The 12,629-nt window shown below is 43.0% G+C and overlaps 1 protein-coding gene and 3 non-coding genes across 8 annotated transcripts; all 4 read left to right on the plus strand.

Moving 5' to 3' along the window:
* Window positions 1-357: 357 nt before the first annotated feature.
* EIF4A2 (eukaryotic translation initiation factor 4A2) lies at window positions 358-8,967 on the plus strand. Of its 5 annotated transcripts, none has more exons than XR_004693657.2 (12): window positions 358-477; window positions 2,377-2,419; window positions 2,500-2,632; window positions 2,878-3,017; window positions 4,589-4,757; window positions 4,975-5,084; window positions 5,339-5,482; window positions 5,930-6,067; window positions 6,459-6,548; window positions 6,782-6,861; window positions 7,454-7,558; window positions 8,182-8,321. XR_004693657.2 is itself a non-coding variant. In XM_035132812.2 (11 exons), exons 1-11 carry the CDS (start codon window positions 449-451, stop codon window positions 8,324-8,326), a joined length of 1,221 nt encoding a protein of 406 aa, XP_034988703.1. In that variant the 5' UTR covers window positions 358-448; the 3' UTR covers window positions 8,327-8,967. The 5 variants fall into 5 exon arrangements, 1 of the variants encoding a protein (XP_034988703.1); XR_004693658.2 differs by having other exon boundaries at window positions 7,454-7,554; window positions 8,182-8,316; XR_004693655.2 differs by having other exon boundaries at window positions 6,782-7,558.
* LOC118094123 (small nucleolar RNA SNORD2) lies at window positions 2,734-2,804 on the plus strand. Its single transcript, XR_004693732.1, has one exon. It is a non-coding gene; the product is annotated as a small nucleolar RNA SNORD2 (small nucleolar RNA).
* On the plus strand, window positions 5,138-5,267 carry LOC118094111 (small nucleolar RNA SNORA63). The gene has a single exon (XR_004693720.1). It is a non-coding gene; the product is annotated as a small nucleolar RNA SNORA63 (small nucleolar RNA).
* On the plus strand, window positions 5,656-5,834 carry LOC118094121 (small nucleolar RNA SNORA81). The gene has a single exon (XR_004693730.1). It is a non-coding gene; the product is annotated as a small nucleolar RNA SNORA81 (small nucleolar RNA).
* Window positions 8,968-12,629: the final 3,662 nt, after the last annotated feature.

Here is a 12,629-nt window from a genome sequence, read left to right on the forward strand (position 1 = left end):
CAGGGGCGAACTCGGAAACCCCGTTTACAAGACTCGGGGTGGCGGGAGGAGGGGGAGGGAAAAAAGCGGGACGCAGTCGGTCGCCTCAACTGCTGCAATATCCCTCCGCAACTCACAGCGTAAAGTAGACCCACACAAGGTCTCGCCGTTATCCGGATTGAAAAAGCCAGAATCCTCGTTAGTCTTCATTAATGGGGGTTGGGGAAAACATACAAACCAACTGGTCCTTCCCGAGACTAGCAGGTGGGAGGAAATGGCTGGCGCTGTGGTGGACTTGCTCTTGCTCTCCCTCCCCCCCTCCCACGCTGCACTGCAAGTTGCTTTCCATAACCCTCCGCAGCGAGAGGAAGGGGGAGTAAAAGTAGTTCCGGCTAACGGGAAGGCTATATAAAGCCGGCGCCGCGGAGGCGCTGCCTTTTCAGTTGAGGAGAGCGGTGGTTATCGGAACATGTCAGGCGGCTCCGCGGATTATGGCAGGTAAAATGTGGCGCGCGGGGAAAGGGAGGCGCGGCCCTGCGTGCCAAGGGCGGCGTCGGGCTATTTAAGGCTCGAAGCGGAGGCGTCGGTAGTGACGGGAGAAGCGTTTTCGAGGGCCGGATTACGTTGGACAAGCGGGGCAACAAGAGGGACGCGTGATGGTCGCCGCGCTGCCTCCCAAGGCCGCTGCGGCTGCCGTCCTCTTCACCCTCCCCTCGCTTCGTAGATCGAGGCCCCGCTCTTAAAACGTCTCAAATCTGCCTCCCTCTCACGGAGCGACGGGGCCACCTTTCCCCGCTCTCCCCTCTTTAATGCCTCGAATAGTACAGCCCGAAATGTTTGGCCCCCCCCCCGTCATTTCATGATTGATGCCCTTTCCCCGAGTCTCAGCTGCGCCGCATTGGGGAACGCCCCCCCCCCACTTTTTCAGGGAGGCCGCGTGGTTTCGTCCAAGCGGCGGCCGGGAAGACTGCCTCTCCGAGCGCCCCTGCTTCGGAAGAATCCATTTTCACTCGATCGAAAAGGGGGGGGGTGCGGCTCGCAAGCTGTTATCGTCGGTCGGCGGCCTCGCCAGTCCCCGGCGTGTCCTCGACTTGCGCAGTCGAGGCTCGGGGGCGGGGTTCTCGCGAGATTTCGGCGAGAGGGCTGAGCAGGGGAAGGACGGGGACGGGAATGCACGGAATGAGAGTGGGTTTCGCTGATAACGCGGCACGTGCCCTGCCTTCATTTTTCTTAAATACCCCCCCCCCCCGCACACCGCCTTGCAGGCATTGTACCTGCTTGTCAAGAAAGCTTTCCTTCCATGCAACCTGTGCTGACTGAAGATAAATGGAGTAGCGCCTCTTCCACGTGTAGGCCCAGGATCTCCGTTTAACGCGAAAATGTCTCTTCCCCACCCCCAAAAAATCCCTCCCTAATGCAATGCATATTGTTGATGTCAAATTTCGCTAGAAAACGACTTTAGCTTACTATAGTCGGGGCTGCAGATCTGGATTGCGGTGGGGGTGATCTGGATCTGCTCAACCTAAAATGGCGGGGACAAACACTTTGCAACAGTGAAGCAACCTCTGAGCATTTTTTTGAGATGGCAGGTAACATGCTTTCTTTGGAAAGCAAAAACTCCTACCAAATTTTCCTTAGTTTAGAAATGACTTTGTATTCCTGATGGCGGCCTGTATGCAGCACGTGCTGTGTGTGGCCATGTGATTGCCATGTGCCAGCATCATACTACACAAAGACTTCAGTTCTGAGTACCACTGCGTGTTTGATTTCTGGTGTAAATAGAAATTAAGAGTTTAGGCTTTATCATGAAGACTTTTATGTATTAAGTCTTTAGTGTATAATGGTGGAGCTCGCATTGTGCAAAAGTAGGTTGAGTGAAGACTTGCCAAGCATCATGCAGAAAGTCTTGGGTCTAAAAACCTCCATTTCACAGTACACAAAGTAAATTTCTGACAAAGCAATAAATGTGGGTGCCCATCCTGAATTATGAGATTGCATTTATCTGGGTCTTCCCATTTTTGCTTTAAAAATATACATACTGAAGGGTTTGAAATACGAACAAAACCAAATCCCTGATTCTTTTTAATACCTTTAAGGATGATTTTTAAAGAGTACACTGAGCAGTTCAATAATGGTGATATTCAAATAATAAACTGCTTAGAGTAAACCAATTTAAATTACTGTCACTGATTTAGTAGTCACTAATTTCAGTTGGTCTGCTCTGAATAAAAGTTGATTTCCAACTTAAGTTGGCAGTTGGGAGATGGCAGCTGTAACTTTGTTGGTAAGATGTGCTCTGGAGTAATTCATCACAGTGTTAGTATTGGTATTTAATTTAGGTTTGCATCCATAGACTTGCTAGTTTGGCTGATAGCTTTGGCATTTTTATTTAAACAGAGACCATGGCCCAGAGGGAATGGACCCCGATGGCGTCATTGAGGTTAGTATTTTCATTTATAGTTCCTTTAAAATGTTGATAGGGATGACTAGTGAAGTAAAACTTTTTTTTTTCTTTTGCAGAGCAACTGGAATGAAATTGTTGACAATTTTGATGATATGAACTTAAAAGAATCCCTCCTCAGGGGCATTTATGCATATGGTTTTGAGAAACCTTCAGCTATTCAGCAGCGTGCTATTATTCCATGCATCAAAGGTAGGCTAATAGTAATGTGCTTATTATTGGTAAGTCCGAAATACTGTTCTTGGCTTGAGTTCCCAGCCTTGGGGTGGAAGTAAAACACATCTTTCCTTGTAAAGTGAGATGATGGTATACCATCTTTCGGGACTGACCTGAAATGGAGATAATTTGTAACTGCTGATCACTTGAAAAGGAAATAACAGTTAAACTGAATCCTTGATGTGTTGTGTGGGAGCAGTAAATATCTATCCTTTTTTTAGGGTATGATGTGATTGCTCAAGCTCAGTCAGGTACTGGCAAGACAGCCACATTTGCTATTTCCATCCTGCAACAGTTGGAGATTGATCTCAAGGAGACCCAAGCACTAGTATTGGCCCCAACCAGAGAACTGGCTCAACAGGTATCGATAGTGTAGTTAAAAGCTGCTTACATGTTGCATAGGTTTCAGGTTTCACAACTGTAGGACAGTTAACATTCCTTGCAGGGTGAGTTCTTATCTGGGTTATAAAAATGAAAACAGGCCTCTGTCCCACTAACTTTTCTTCTTTGAATACATGGAGAGAAGTCAGCTGGGACAATGGGCCTCTGAAGCTGTGATGAAGTTGGGTAACAGCTGTGTAGGAGTGATGAAGGGGCATATGCACAAGTCTCCATTATACATTTTAATCTGAATTTTAAGCCTTTGTGAAAAAGGCACTCTTAAAATGCATGCAGTTGTGCAACATGGAAACTGCAGTGCGCATGTGATCAGTTGATTTTTCTCTGTATGTAATTTGTACTGTGTGTGCTTCAGTCTCTTAAATCTTCTGTTTTGAACAGCTTTTTTGTGGCACTACACACTTCCATTAAATTCTAGTTCTTCTGAATAGAACATTCAATATAGCAATAAACATTTAAGACCAACATAGAACTTCTGGAGAATTTTATAGTTTGACTGAGTGCATAACAACTTTAAAAAAAATTGAAACAATTGTCCAAGTGACTTAGGGGGAGGGACCTATGCATTTGCTGTTAATACAGTTCAACAAGATCTTACTGAACTTTGAGTTGAATTTTACATAATTTCTCGTGGAAGACAAAGGCAGGATACCTCTGGTTATGTTTGCTGCGGGTTGCGTATTTTCAGCTTAAGAACGTGGCAGACCCGGAAGTGTTTACTTCCGGGTTCCGCTGCATGCGCAGAAGTGCCGCTCCAGATACATTTCTGGGTGAGAACGGCACCCCAGAACGGATCAAGTACGTATCCAGAAGTACCACTGTATTTGAAAGAAAATTAAGCATTGAGCAGCAATCCATAACTTGTTTCAGGGGAGGAAAGGAGTCTAGAATGGTTGACACAGCATCAGTTACTTTTCAGTTTATATGATTTTGCTTAAGTTAACAGCTTTAAATATAGCATTGCCAAGAAAGTTATCTATAGCTGGTAATTTGCAGTTCTTAAGTGGATATACCAAGGTGTTTGATAAATGATAGGTGGTCATTTGTAAAGAACCTGCCAAGTTTTCACCTCTGAGGGTCATTTATTTAAATGTTGCCATAAAGTTGTACTGTACGTTGTACATTGAAACAATGTGTCCCAGGTAGCTTCTAGTTTTAAAAGGCACTATAATGCTTCTGCATGTGTGCTGACTGGTAGCTCTTTTCTGTTCCAATGTGCAACCAAAACTAATCTGCAGTTCTACATTGGGAGTACTTTATATCCCTTTGCAAAACCAAGGCTCCCCTCAGTGCAGAAGAACAAATCCTTCTCTGTAGTAAACTACCTGACTGAGGACAGCTTCAAATGTATTACATTTCTTTTGGAGATAACATTTATGGATAGGAAAGGCATTGCAAGCTGCATGTAAAATAATCAAGTACGAGTTGCATGTGTCAGTCACTGCACACAGTATAGATTCTTCGGGAAGCTGTGGCTGGTGAATTAAGTGGAGCAATGCTTAATAACCTTCTAATTGAGACATATTATTTCAGATCCAAAAAGTTATTCTGGCTCTTGGCGATTATATGGGTGCAACTTGTCATGCCTGCATTGGTGGCACAAATGTTCGCAATGAGATGCAGAAGCTGCAAGCAGAAGCTCCCCATATTGTGGTGGGAACTCCAGGACGTGTGTTTGACATGTTAAACAGGCGTTATCTGTGTAAGTAGTAAAGTACTAATTAAACTCTTAGTGGGAATGTGTTTGAACAAGCAGTGACTAAAATATCTGAATAGGTGTTCAACTGAATAGGCAGAAGTTCCAGACGTAAGAATCTGCAAGATTGGTAGTTTAACATTTTTCCTGCTGAAAAAGAAATCAAAAGCATAGTTTAAAAGAACCGTTACAATGCTTCCAAAATGTTTACTTTTCGTTCTAGCGCCTAAATGGATCAAAATGTTTGTATTGGATGAAGCGGATGAAATGTTGAGCCGGGGATTTAAGGATCAAATCTATGAAATTTTTCAGAAATTGAGCACAAACATTCAGGTAAAAGCAATCACGCAGTGACAATCGCCATTAAATTTGACTGCATTGTATTAGTGCAGGTAAAGTTACAATGTAGCTGCGTAGTGCTGTATTGTCGTTCCCCCTGCACAAAGCAAAATTGTCTCTTTTCTATCCTTGTCTGTTTTGATTCCACGGCAGACAAGGACGCTTGGTTTCATACATTAGCTCTCATTGACCAGCTTATTGAGCAATTTTAGACCAAACCACTTAAAAGAAACTCCTTTCTTGTTCAGGTTGTGTTGCTGTCTGCCACTATGCCAATGGATGTGCTGGAAGTGACCAAAAAGTTTATGAGAGATCCTATTCGTATTCTTGTGAAGAAAGAGGAATTGACCCTTGAGGGTATTAAACAATTCTACATTAATGTGGAGAGAGAGGTAAGGGGGAAGTTTAATAATCTTGAACAGGCATCCCCAAACTTCGGCCCTCCAGATGTTTTGGACTACACTTCCCATCATCCCTGACCACTGGTCCTGTTAGCTAGGGATCATGGGAGTTGTAGGCCAAAACATCTGGAGGGCCGCAGTTTGGGGATGCCTGATCTTGAAGGCACTTCTTGTACAAGCACTGTGCTAAAACCACAGAAGTTGGGGTTACACCTTGGCTTCTGTAGTAATGCTAGCACGGTACACACAAGAAGAAGAACAAATGCACTGGATCAGTAAAAGACTTGGGTGGACCTCTTTCTTAATGTCCAGTGTCCTAGTCTGGAGTTTTGGTGCAACAATGTCTAGAAATACGAGTAACCTTTAAGATTCTACTTTTGAGTTTTATGTGTACCTCATGTAAATTGTGTGTACATGACAATTTCCCTAACTTTACAGGAATGGAAGCTTGATACTCTCTGTGATTTGTATGAAACCCTGACCATTACGCAGGCTGTTATTTTCCTTAACACAAGGAGGAAAGTAGATTGGCTCACAGAGAAAATGCATGCACGAGACTTCACTGTTTCTGCTCTGGTAAGTGTTGATACTGAAGATGCATTGCATGCTATGGTAATTGAGAAGCAAATACTAAGGTGCAGTGTCATGGAAAGTGGCATTCCTTGTCCTAATGGCATGGTATTGCATACTTGAGTGGTGAAATTTGAGAACTTGAAGAGACTTCTATACCCCTTGGAAGCAAGGTTCTTCTTTGGCTTAACTTCATTCTGAGGTTTAAACATGCTACATTTTTCAACGCCTCTGTACTTTCCAGTATACCTGCCTATTGCAGATAATAAATTATCAGTTATCCGAGGAATAGTTTAGCAAAGTTTTGACTAATTTATATTTAAAAGGCCATTAGTTAAAATGGAGAAGCCTATGGGTACTTCAGAAGTTGGTTAACGAGCTTTCTTTATCCAAACAGCATGGTGACATGGACCAGAAGGAGCGAGATGTTATCATGAGAGAATTTAGGTCAGGTTCAAGCCGTGTCTTGATCACTACTGATTTATTGGTAAGTATCCATGGTCCCTGCCTTTTGTGCATACTTACCCAAAGCTGTTCTGTTTGGTGCAGGTTCTTGTAACCTGAGCTACTCAAGCTGTTGGAAGAGTAAAGGCCATGCTCCACTATGGACTTGCATTATTGTAGTTCATCACTATAACATGGTCAACAAAGCTATAAATATACTTTGACCCTCGGGGAAGTTTCTTTGTGTTTATAGTAATTTATTACTCTGGTTTATAGGCTCGTGGCATTGACGTGCAGCAAGTATCGTTGGTTATAAATTACGATCTGCCGACCAATCGTGAGAACTACATTCACAGGTTAGTTGAATTTCCACCGAGTTTCCATTCCGAAGCTTCTTCAGAATCTGCACACCCTGAACATTTGTCTTGCTTTCTTGCATCATATACCACTGTGTGTGTGTGTGTACGTACGTACACATAGTGTTGTGAAGATGGGAGGGGCAGAGCTTCTTTGTTAGCCAATGAAACAAAACAGTGGGAAAACTTGTTTGTATTAGAACTTCAGCAATTAATTATTGGCTTTCAGGATAGAGCTGCTGAATTAATGTTCTGTGGCATGTGTTGTTGAGTGCAAAAGTTCTATGAAGAACTACTACTGTTGTATTGTGATTAGGAAAGCAGATGTTTATGTTGTTTCCAAAGTTGCTATTAGTTTTCCTTCCTAGAAGTAAATATTTTGCCTCTTTCAGCTTGTTCTATTGCTTTATTGGAAGTTTCTTTGTGCCAATACCTTCACTGCTGCTCTTTGGTTCTTCTTACAGTGGGATTCTTTCTCTGGTGTCTTCTAATAGCTTTCAGTTTATCTCCCTAAACTTAGCTATTTATCATAGTGGCTTTCTCCTCTAAACAAAGTAAATTGTACCTTGTTACTTGATGTAAAAAAATACAGGAGTCGCTAGCCCAGTTGATGACGGGATGGTGCTCAGAAGCGACGTTGGCGTAATTTAGGACGTGGATTCGTAAGCGGCACACTGTTTCAATAAAGAGCGAGTTGGTATTTATATACTTTTCTTTTGTAATGATTGTTGTGAGCTATGTTTTGTCCTAAAAGCTCTTAATGACTTGGTCAGGTGAAAGCAGAAGCTGTGGGTTTTGTTTTTGTTAAACGTTCTATCTCCAGTGTGCCCTGTAAATGATACTGCAAAAAGTGGTCGTAAGTTTTCCCACTGAATAAATTTGTGTCCTTGAAGAAGTAAATGTAATGTTTGGCTTCAAGGGATTTGATTTGGAAAATCACGTTGGTTTAAAAAAAGGTTTGTAATTTGTAGGCTGACATCAAGCTCTGTCCATGTTCAAAAGCAGATAGTGTGAGCTTATAACTTGCCTGAGTTATCCAGGGGTGGGGTGGGGTGGGGGAGGTAAAGTTATGTTGGGTATAACGTGGCTTGTCTGTGCTGCCAAAACCTTTCTTTACTTGGTATCTGCCAGTACTCAAGAGAGTAAAATCTTGCATATGCTTTCGGCACAAAAGAATAACAGTGCTATAGTACAGCACAAAGATGTGTGACATTAATCTGCCAGTGAGTACCACTTAAAACAATTTCTGTCCCTGGAAACAGGCTATTTAAAATGAGTTTAAAAGTAGCTTCTTCATACTCTTTTCCCTGTTCTGTGCAGGATTGGCCGCGGTGGTCGTTTTGGCAGGAAAGGTGTGGCTATAAACTTTGTCACTGAGGAGGACAAGCGGATCCTTCGGGATATTGAGACTTTCTACAATACTACAGTGGAGGAAATGCCAATGAATGTGGCTGACCTCATTTAATCCCTGGGATTGAGATGTTTTTGGAATGCAGTGCTCGCTGTTGCTGACTAGGCGATCCACAAAGGGCATTGTGCTTCTTTCTTGGGAGATATAGTGAATCTTGTCTCAATGCTCATTACGGATCAGAAATACAGATTTTTGATAAGCGAAACGACATTTTGTCGTGAGCTTTTGTGGGGAGAGCCTTTGGCTTTCTCCTCTTTAGGGTTTTAGACTGTTGGGGTTGGGTGGAAAGTCATGGGGTCTGTAAATTTTTTCTTCATTAGAAATTTATTTCCTAGTTCTGTAGAAGTGGTTGTGCTAGATGTTCTTTTTCATTTAATTATTTACTTATGGACTAAAAGGTATAAGCGCTGCATAAAATCAGCCAATTATGTTAAACTGGCATACCTACCTTTATTGTACATTATAGTTCTATATTAGACTAAATTGGCCTTTCAAAATGACTAAAATGCATTTTTGTTTGCTATGTATTTATTGAATAAAGTATTTAATTAGTGTTAAGTGTGATCTGGACCCTGTTGCTAAACCTCGGCAAGCAATCATTACTATTGTCTTAGGGTTAAACCCATTAAAATTGCTATTTGCACATGTCTTAATGAAGTTTGAATGTTCAATAAAATGCTTATATATTCACTTGACTGAGCTGCAGGCTTTTTTGTGTTAAGACTTTTACTCCTTGGTGGTGGTAGGCCTGGTTTTGGTGTATTGGTGCTGTGTCATTCAGTAGATCACCAGTTTATCTCTTGTTCCTTGTTCAGCCCAGGACTTGCGTCCTTTCCGGCTGCAGTCATACCTCGGTTTACGCTCCGGTTTGAGTACTTTCAGTTTAAGTACTCTGCAGACCCGTCTGGAATGGATTAATTCACTTTCCATTACTTTCAATGGGAAAGTTCGCTTCAGTTTATGAACGTTTCAGTTTATGAACAGACTTCCGGAACCAATTGTGTTCATAAACCGAGGTACCACTGTATATGACTTGGGCTTAAGTTATAAAATACAAAATACTGGAGCAGGTAGATTGTTGAGGAAGCTGGTATGTTGGCCCATAAATCACACACAACCTTACAAATTTTAGGAGTCTTACTTAAACCAATGCACCCAACTATGAGTTCTTGACGACAACAATCCTTACCTTCCCATCCCATGTAATTGACAATCTCTACTTTGAGTTCTGTATGTGTGCCTTAGATGGATTGTTACTACTTTCCTCAGGAGAATAGCAGTGCAGTGGTACCTCGGTTTGCGACCACAATTGCTTCCGGGGAGCAACTGATTTTAACTGATTGAAATAGGTGTTTTGATGCTATTTAACTTGTGGTTCTTTATACCCTGCACTTTTGCCTCACAGGGACAAAAACAAGTTAAATAGATACCCTAAGATTTAGTAAAAAAAACATGCAGTTCGTTGCAGTACTGAGCCCTTTGCTTAGAAACAAGCCTGTTCCCAAGCTGTCTGTAAATACCCTGGAAAGTGATCAATGGGACAAAAGAAATATATTCTGTGCTTCGGTTTGTTTCCTGGGTTTATAATCCAGACTTTTAGCATACTCTGCACATTGTATCAGCTACTTGTCTTATGGGGCTGGCTTTTCACTCATGTCGTGGCCAGTAGTTTATATAAACCCTTCTACTCATGCTACTTGTTGCTTTCTGCCACAATTTGTGAAGCAAAATCACATGTACATGAACAGCTTCCCCACTCTGATTGCTGCCACTGATGGTTAGATTGCAGTATCTCAAAAGAGGGATATAGATGCAGCTGACAATTTGGAAGGTCAGCTGTGAATGTACTTTGTCCCATTAGCTCAGGGGTAAGCAAACTTTTTCAGCAGGGGGCCGGTCCACTGTCCCTCAGACCTTGTGGGGGGCCAGACTATATTTTGAAAAAAAATATGAACAAATTCCTATGCCCCACAAATAACCCAGAGATGCACTATAAATAAAAGGACACATTCTACTCCTGTAAAAACATGCTGATTCCTGGGCCGTCCGCGGGCCGGATTGAGAAGGCAATTGGGCCATATCCAGCCCCCGGGCCTTAGTTTGGGGATCCCTGCGATTAGCTGATGCACTGGGGTTGCAGCTGCTTATCCTTTCAGCTCAACCATAGGCAAAAGCAGTGGCTGGTCTGGATCCAGGCTTTGCAATGGGGACTAAGTCTTGGGACTCTGAAGGTGACATGATAGCTTATAAAATTATGTGGAATGAAAAGGAGATAAATGGAATTTTTTTCATAACACTAGAAAACTTGTGGACATCCAAGGAAAATCGCTATGGAACTTGCTTCTGCAGGAGGCAGCAATGGCCACCAAACTGGACAACCTTAAAAGGATTAAATTCATGGGGGATAAGGCTATCCATCACTATTAGCTATAATGGAGGCAGCATACTTCTGAACACCAGATGCTGGGAACTGGTGGGGAGACTGGTATTGTGCCCAGATCCTGCTTGCGGTTTTCCACAGGCACCTGGCTACTGGCCACTACAAGGCAAGAACAATGCTGGAATAGATTGGTCTCCAATAGGAGCTATATCCCATGTGTCATTCCCATGCCCTGGTAATGTTAGGTCTTCAACACCAAACTAGCCACATTTCAGTGGGTCAACAGGAAAAGTTAAATTAATGCAAACGTGCATGGTGAAAGGTATTTAGGAGTCAGATTCAAAGTTATTGGTCAAGGGCAAAGTACTTTGCTTTTCTTTGTAGCATACATTAAAACTTTCCTGGAGGTAGCCCTGCTTAAGACACAAGCAAAGTCCATAAAGCTTATGCCATAATAATTTTGTGTTAGTTTTTGAACTCCACTGGACAATTTATTACAATAAGACTGCTAGTTGTAGAGAACCTTATCCTGAGTTCTTGTGCATTCTATAGCAACCTCTACCAAAATCCCAATGAATGACACACGTTTAGCTATGACAGCACTATTAGTTTTAAAGTATAATACTTAGGGGGAAAGTACAAGAAAACTTTCATTCCTTTTTTAAAGCAGCAGAAATACTGTAAAATTAAAGCTCAATTTTGTTGTACTGTTATACCGTGTTTCCCCCTTTTTAAGACGTAGCCATAATATAAGACATAGCAGGATTTCTAAGCAGTTGCGCGATATAAGCCATAACCCGAAAATAAGACATAGTGATAGACCCTTCCCCCCTCCCGCCAGCCAACTCTCCCCCATAAAAATCTCTCCCCATTTTACTGTCGCTCCAAAGACACGCATTTCTTTTAAAAGCTTGTAAAAATGCACCGTAGAGCCGTTCCTGCAGCCTCGTGATTCCCCCTCCTGTTTCTGTAAGCATTTTTTAAAATACCTGTAAAAGGATTCCAAAATATTTTTTTTAGCTAGGCTGTGTGAGCTCTGCTTGCTTGGTGAAGAGGAGAAAAGTGGCATTTGCGGTGGGGAGAAGATGAAAGCACGAGGGAAAAAAGAGGGGCGATTGAAGACGCTGCCTTCCCCTTTAGGGAGAGACTCTGTGTGCGCGTCTCTCTCTCTCTCCCCCCCCCCCCCCGCCTCTCTCTCTCTCTCTCTCTCTCTCTCTCTCACACACACACACACAGCCCACCTCTCGCTTCCCCCCACCTTTCCCCCTTTTAATAGCCTTTTAAAAAGTGAGGATTCTTTTTTCTTTCCATTGCTTGTCTGTAGAGCTTCCCCTTTAAGGATTTGTACCGGTACCGGGATCGCTGCCGGTGGCGCAGTCCTTGCCTTGGGGATTAAGGACTTTCCCCTTCTCGCTGTTTAGGAGCTGCTAAACACTGCCCTACACCCTACACAAAAGTTAACATTTTGTGGGTAAGAGAAACACGGACGGGTTGTTAGGACCAGCAGATTATCTCACCCCGCTTTCTGCTGGCTCAATTGCTACTTAATTGCTACCATTTACCATCTTAATTGCTGCTCAGCTGGCTGCTTTGTTTTCTACAGTATCTCAGCCGGTAGCCTCTTTGCTATCAGTGCTACAAAGTGCTACATTGTTGGAACTTTCGCTCTTAAGTCTTGGGCAGTTGGCTGGCTGGTAGAGATCCTTATTTGCTTTAGTATAGGCTACTGCTACGACTGCATCACACAGATAGATTCCATTATACTGTACTGGTTTAAATTTAAGAAGCTCCAGTGTAGCAGATTGCTATTAAGTGAGTCCCCACCTGTGAGGGGAGAGAGAGAGAGCAGCCCTTCGGAGGAGCTCCTTCCCTCCCTCACGAACATCCCAGGGCCAGGGAGAGAGGGCTGGGCCAGCGATGCACACACCTCCCTTCCCTCAGACTCCCTCTCATGGAGCTTGGTGGTGGCTGTTGCCC

This window comes from Zootoca vivipara, chromosome 5 (genome assembly GCF_963506605.1).
Source record: "Zootoca vivipara chromosome 5, rZooViv1.1, whole genome shotgun sequence".
In the NCBI taxonomy this organism is placed as follows: Eukaryota; Metazoa; Chordata; class Lepidosauria; order Squamata; family Lacertidae; genus Zootoca; species Zootoca vivipara.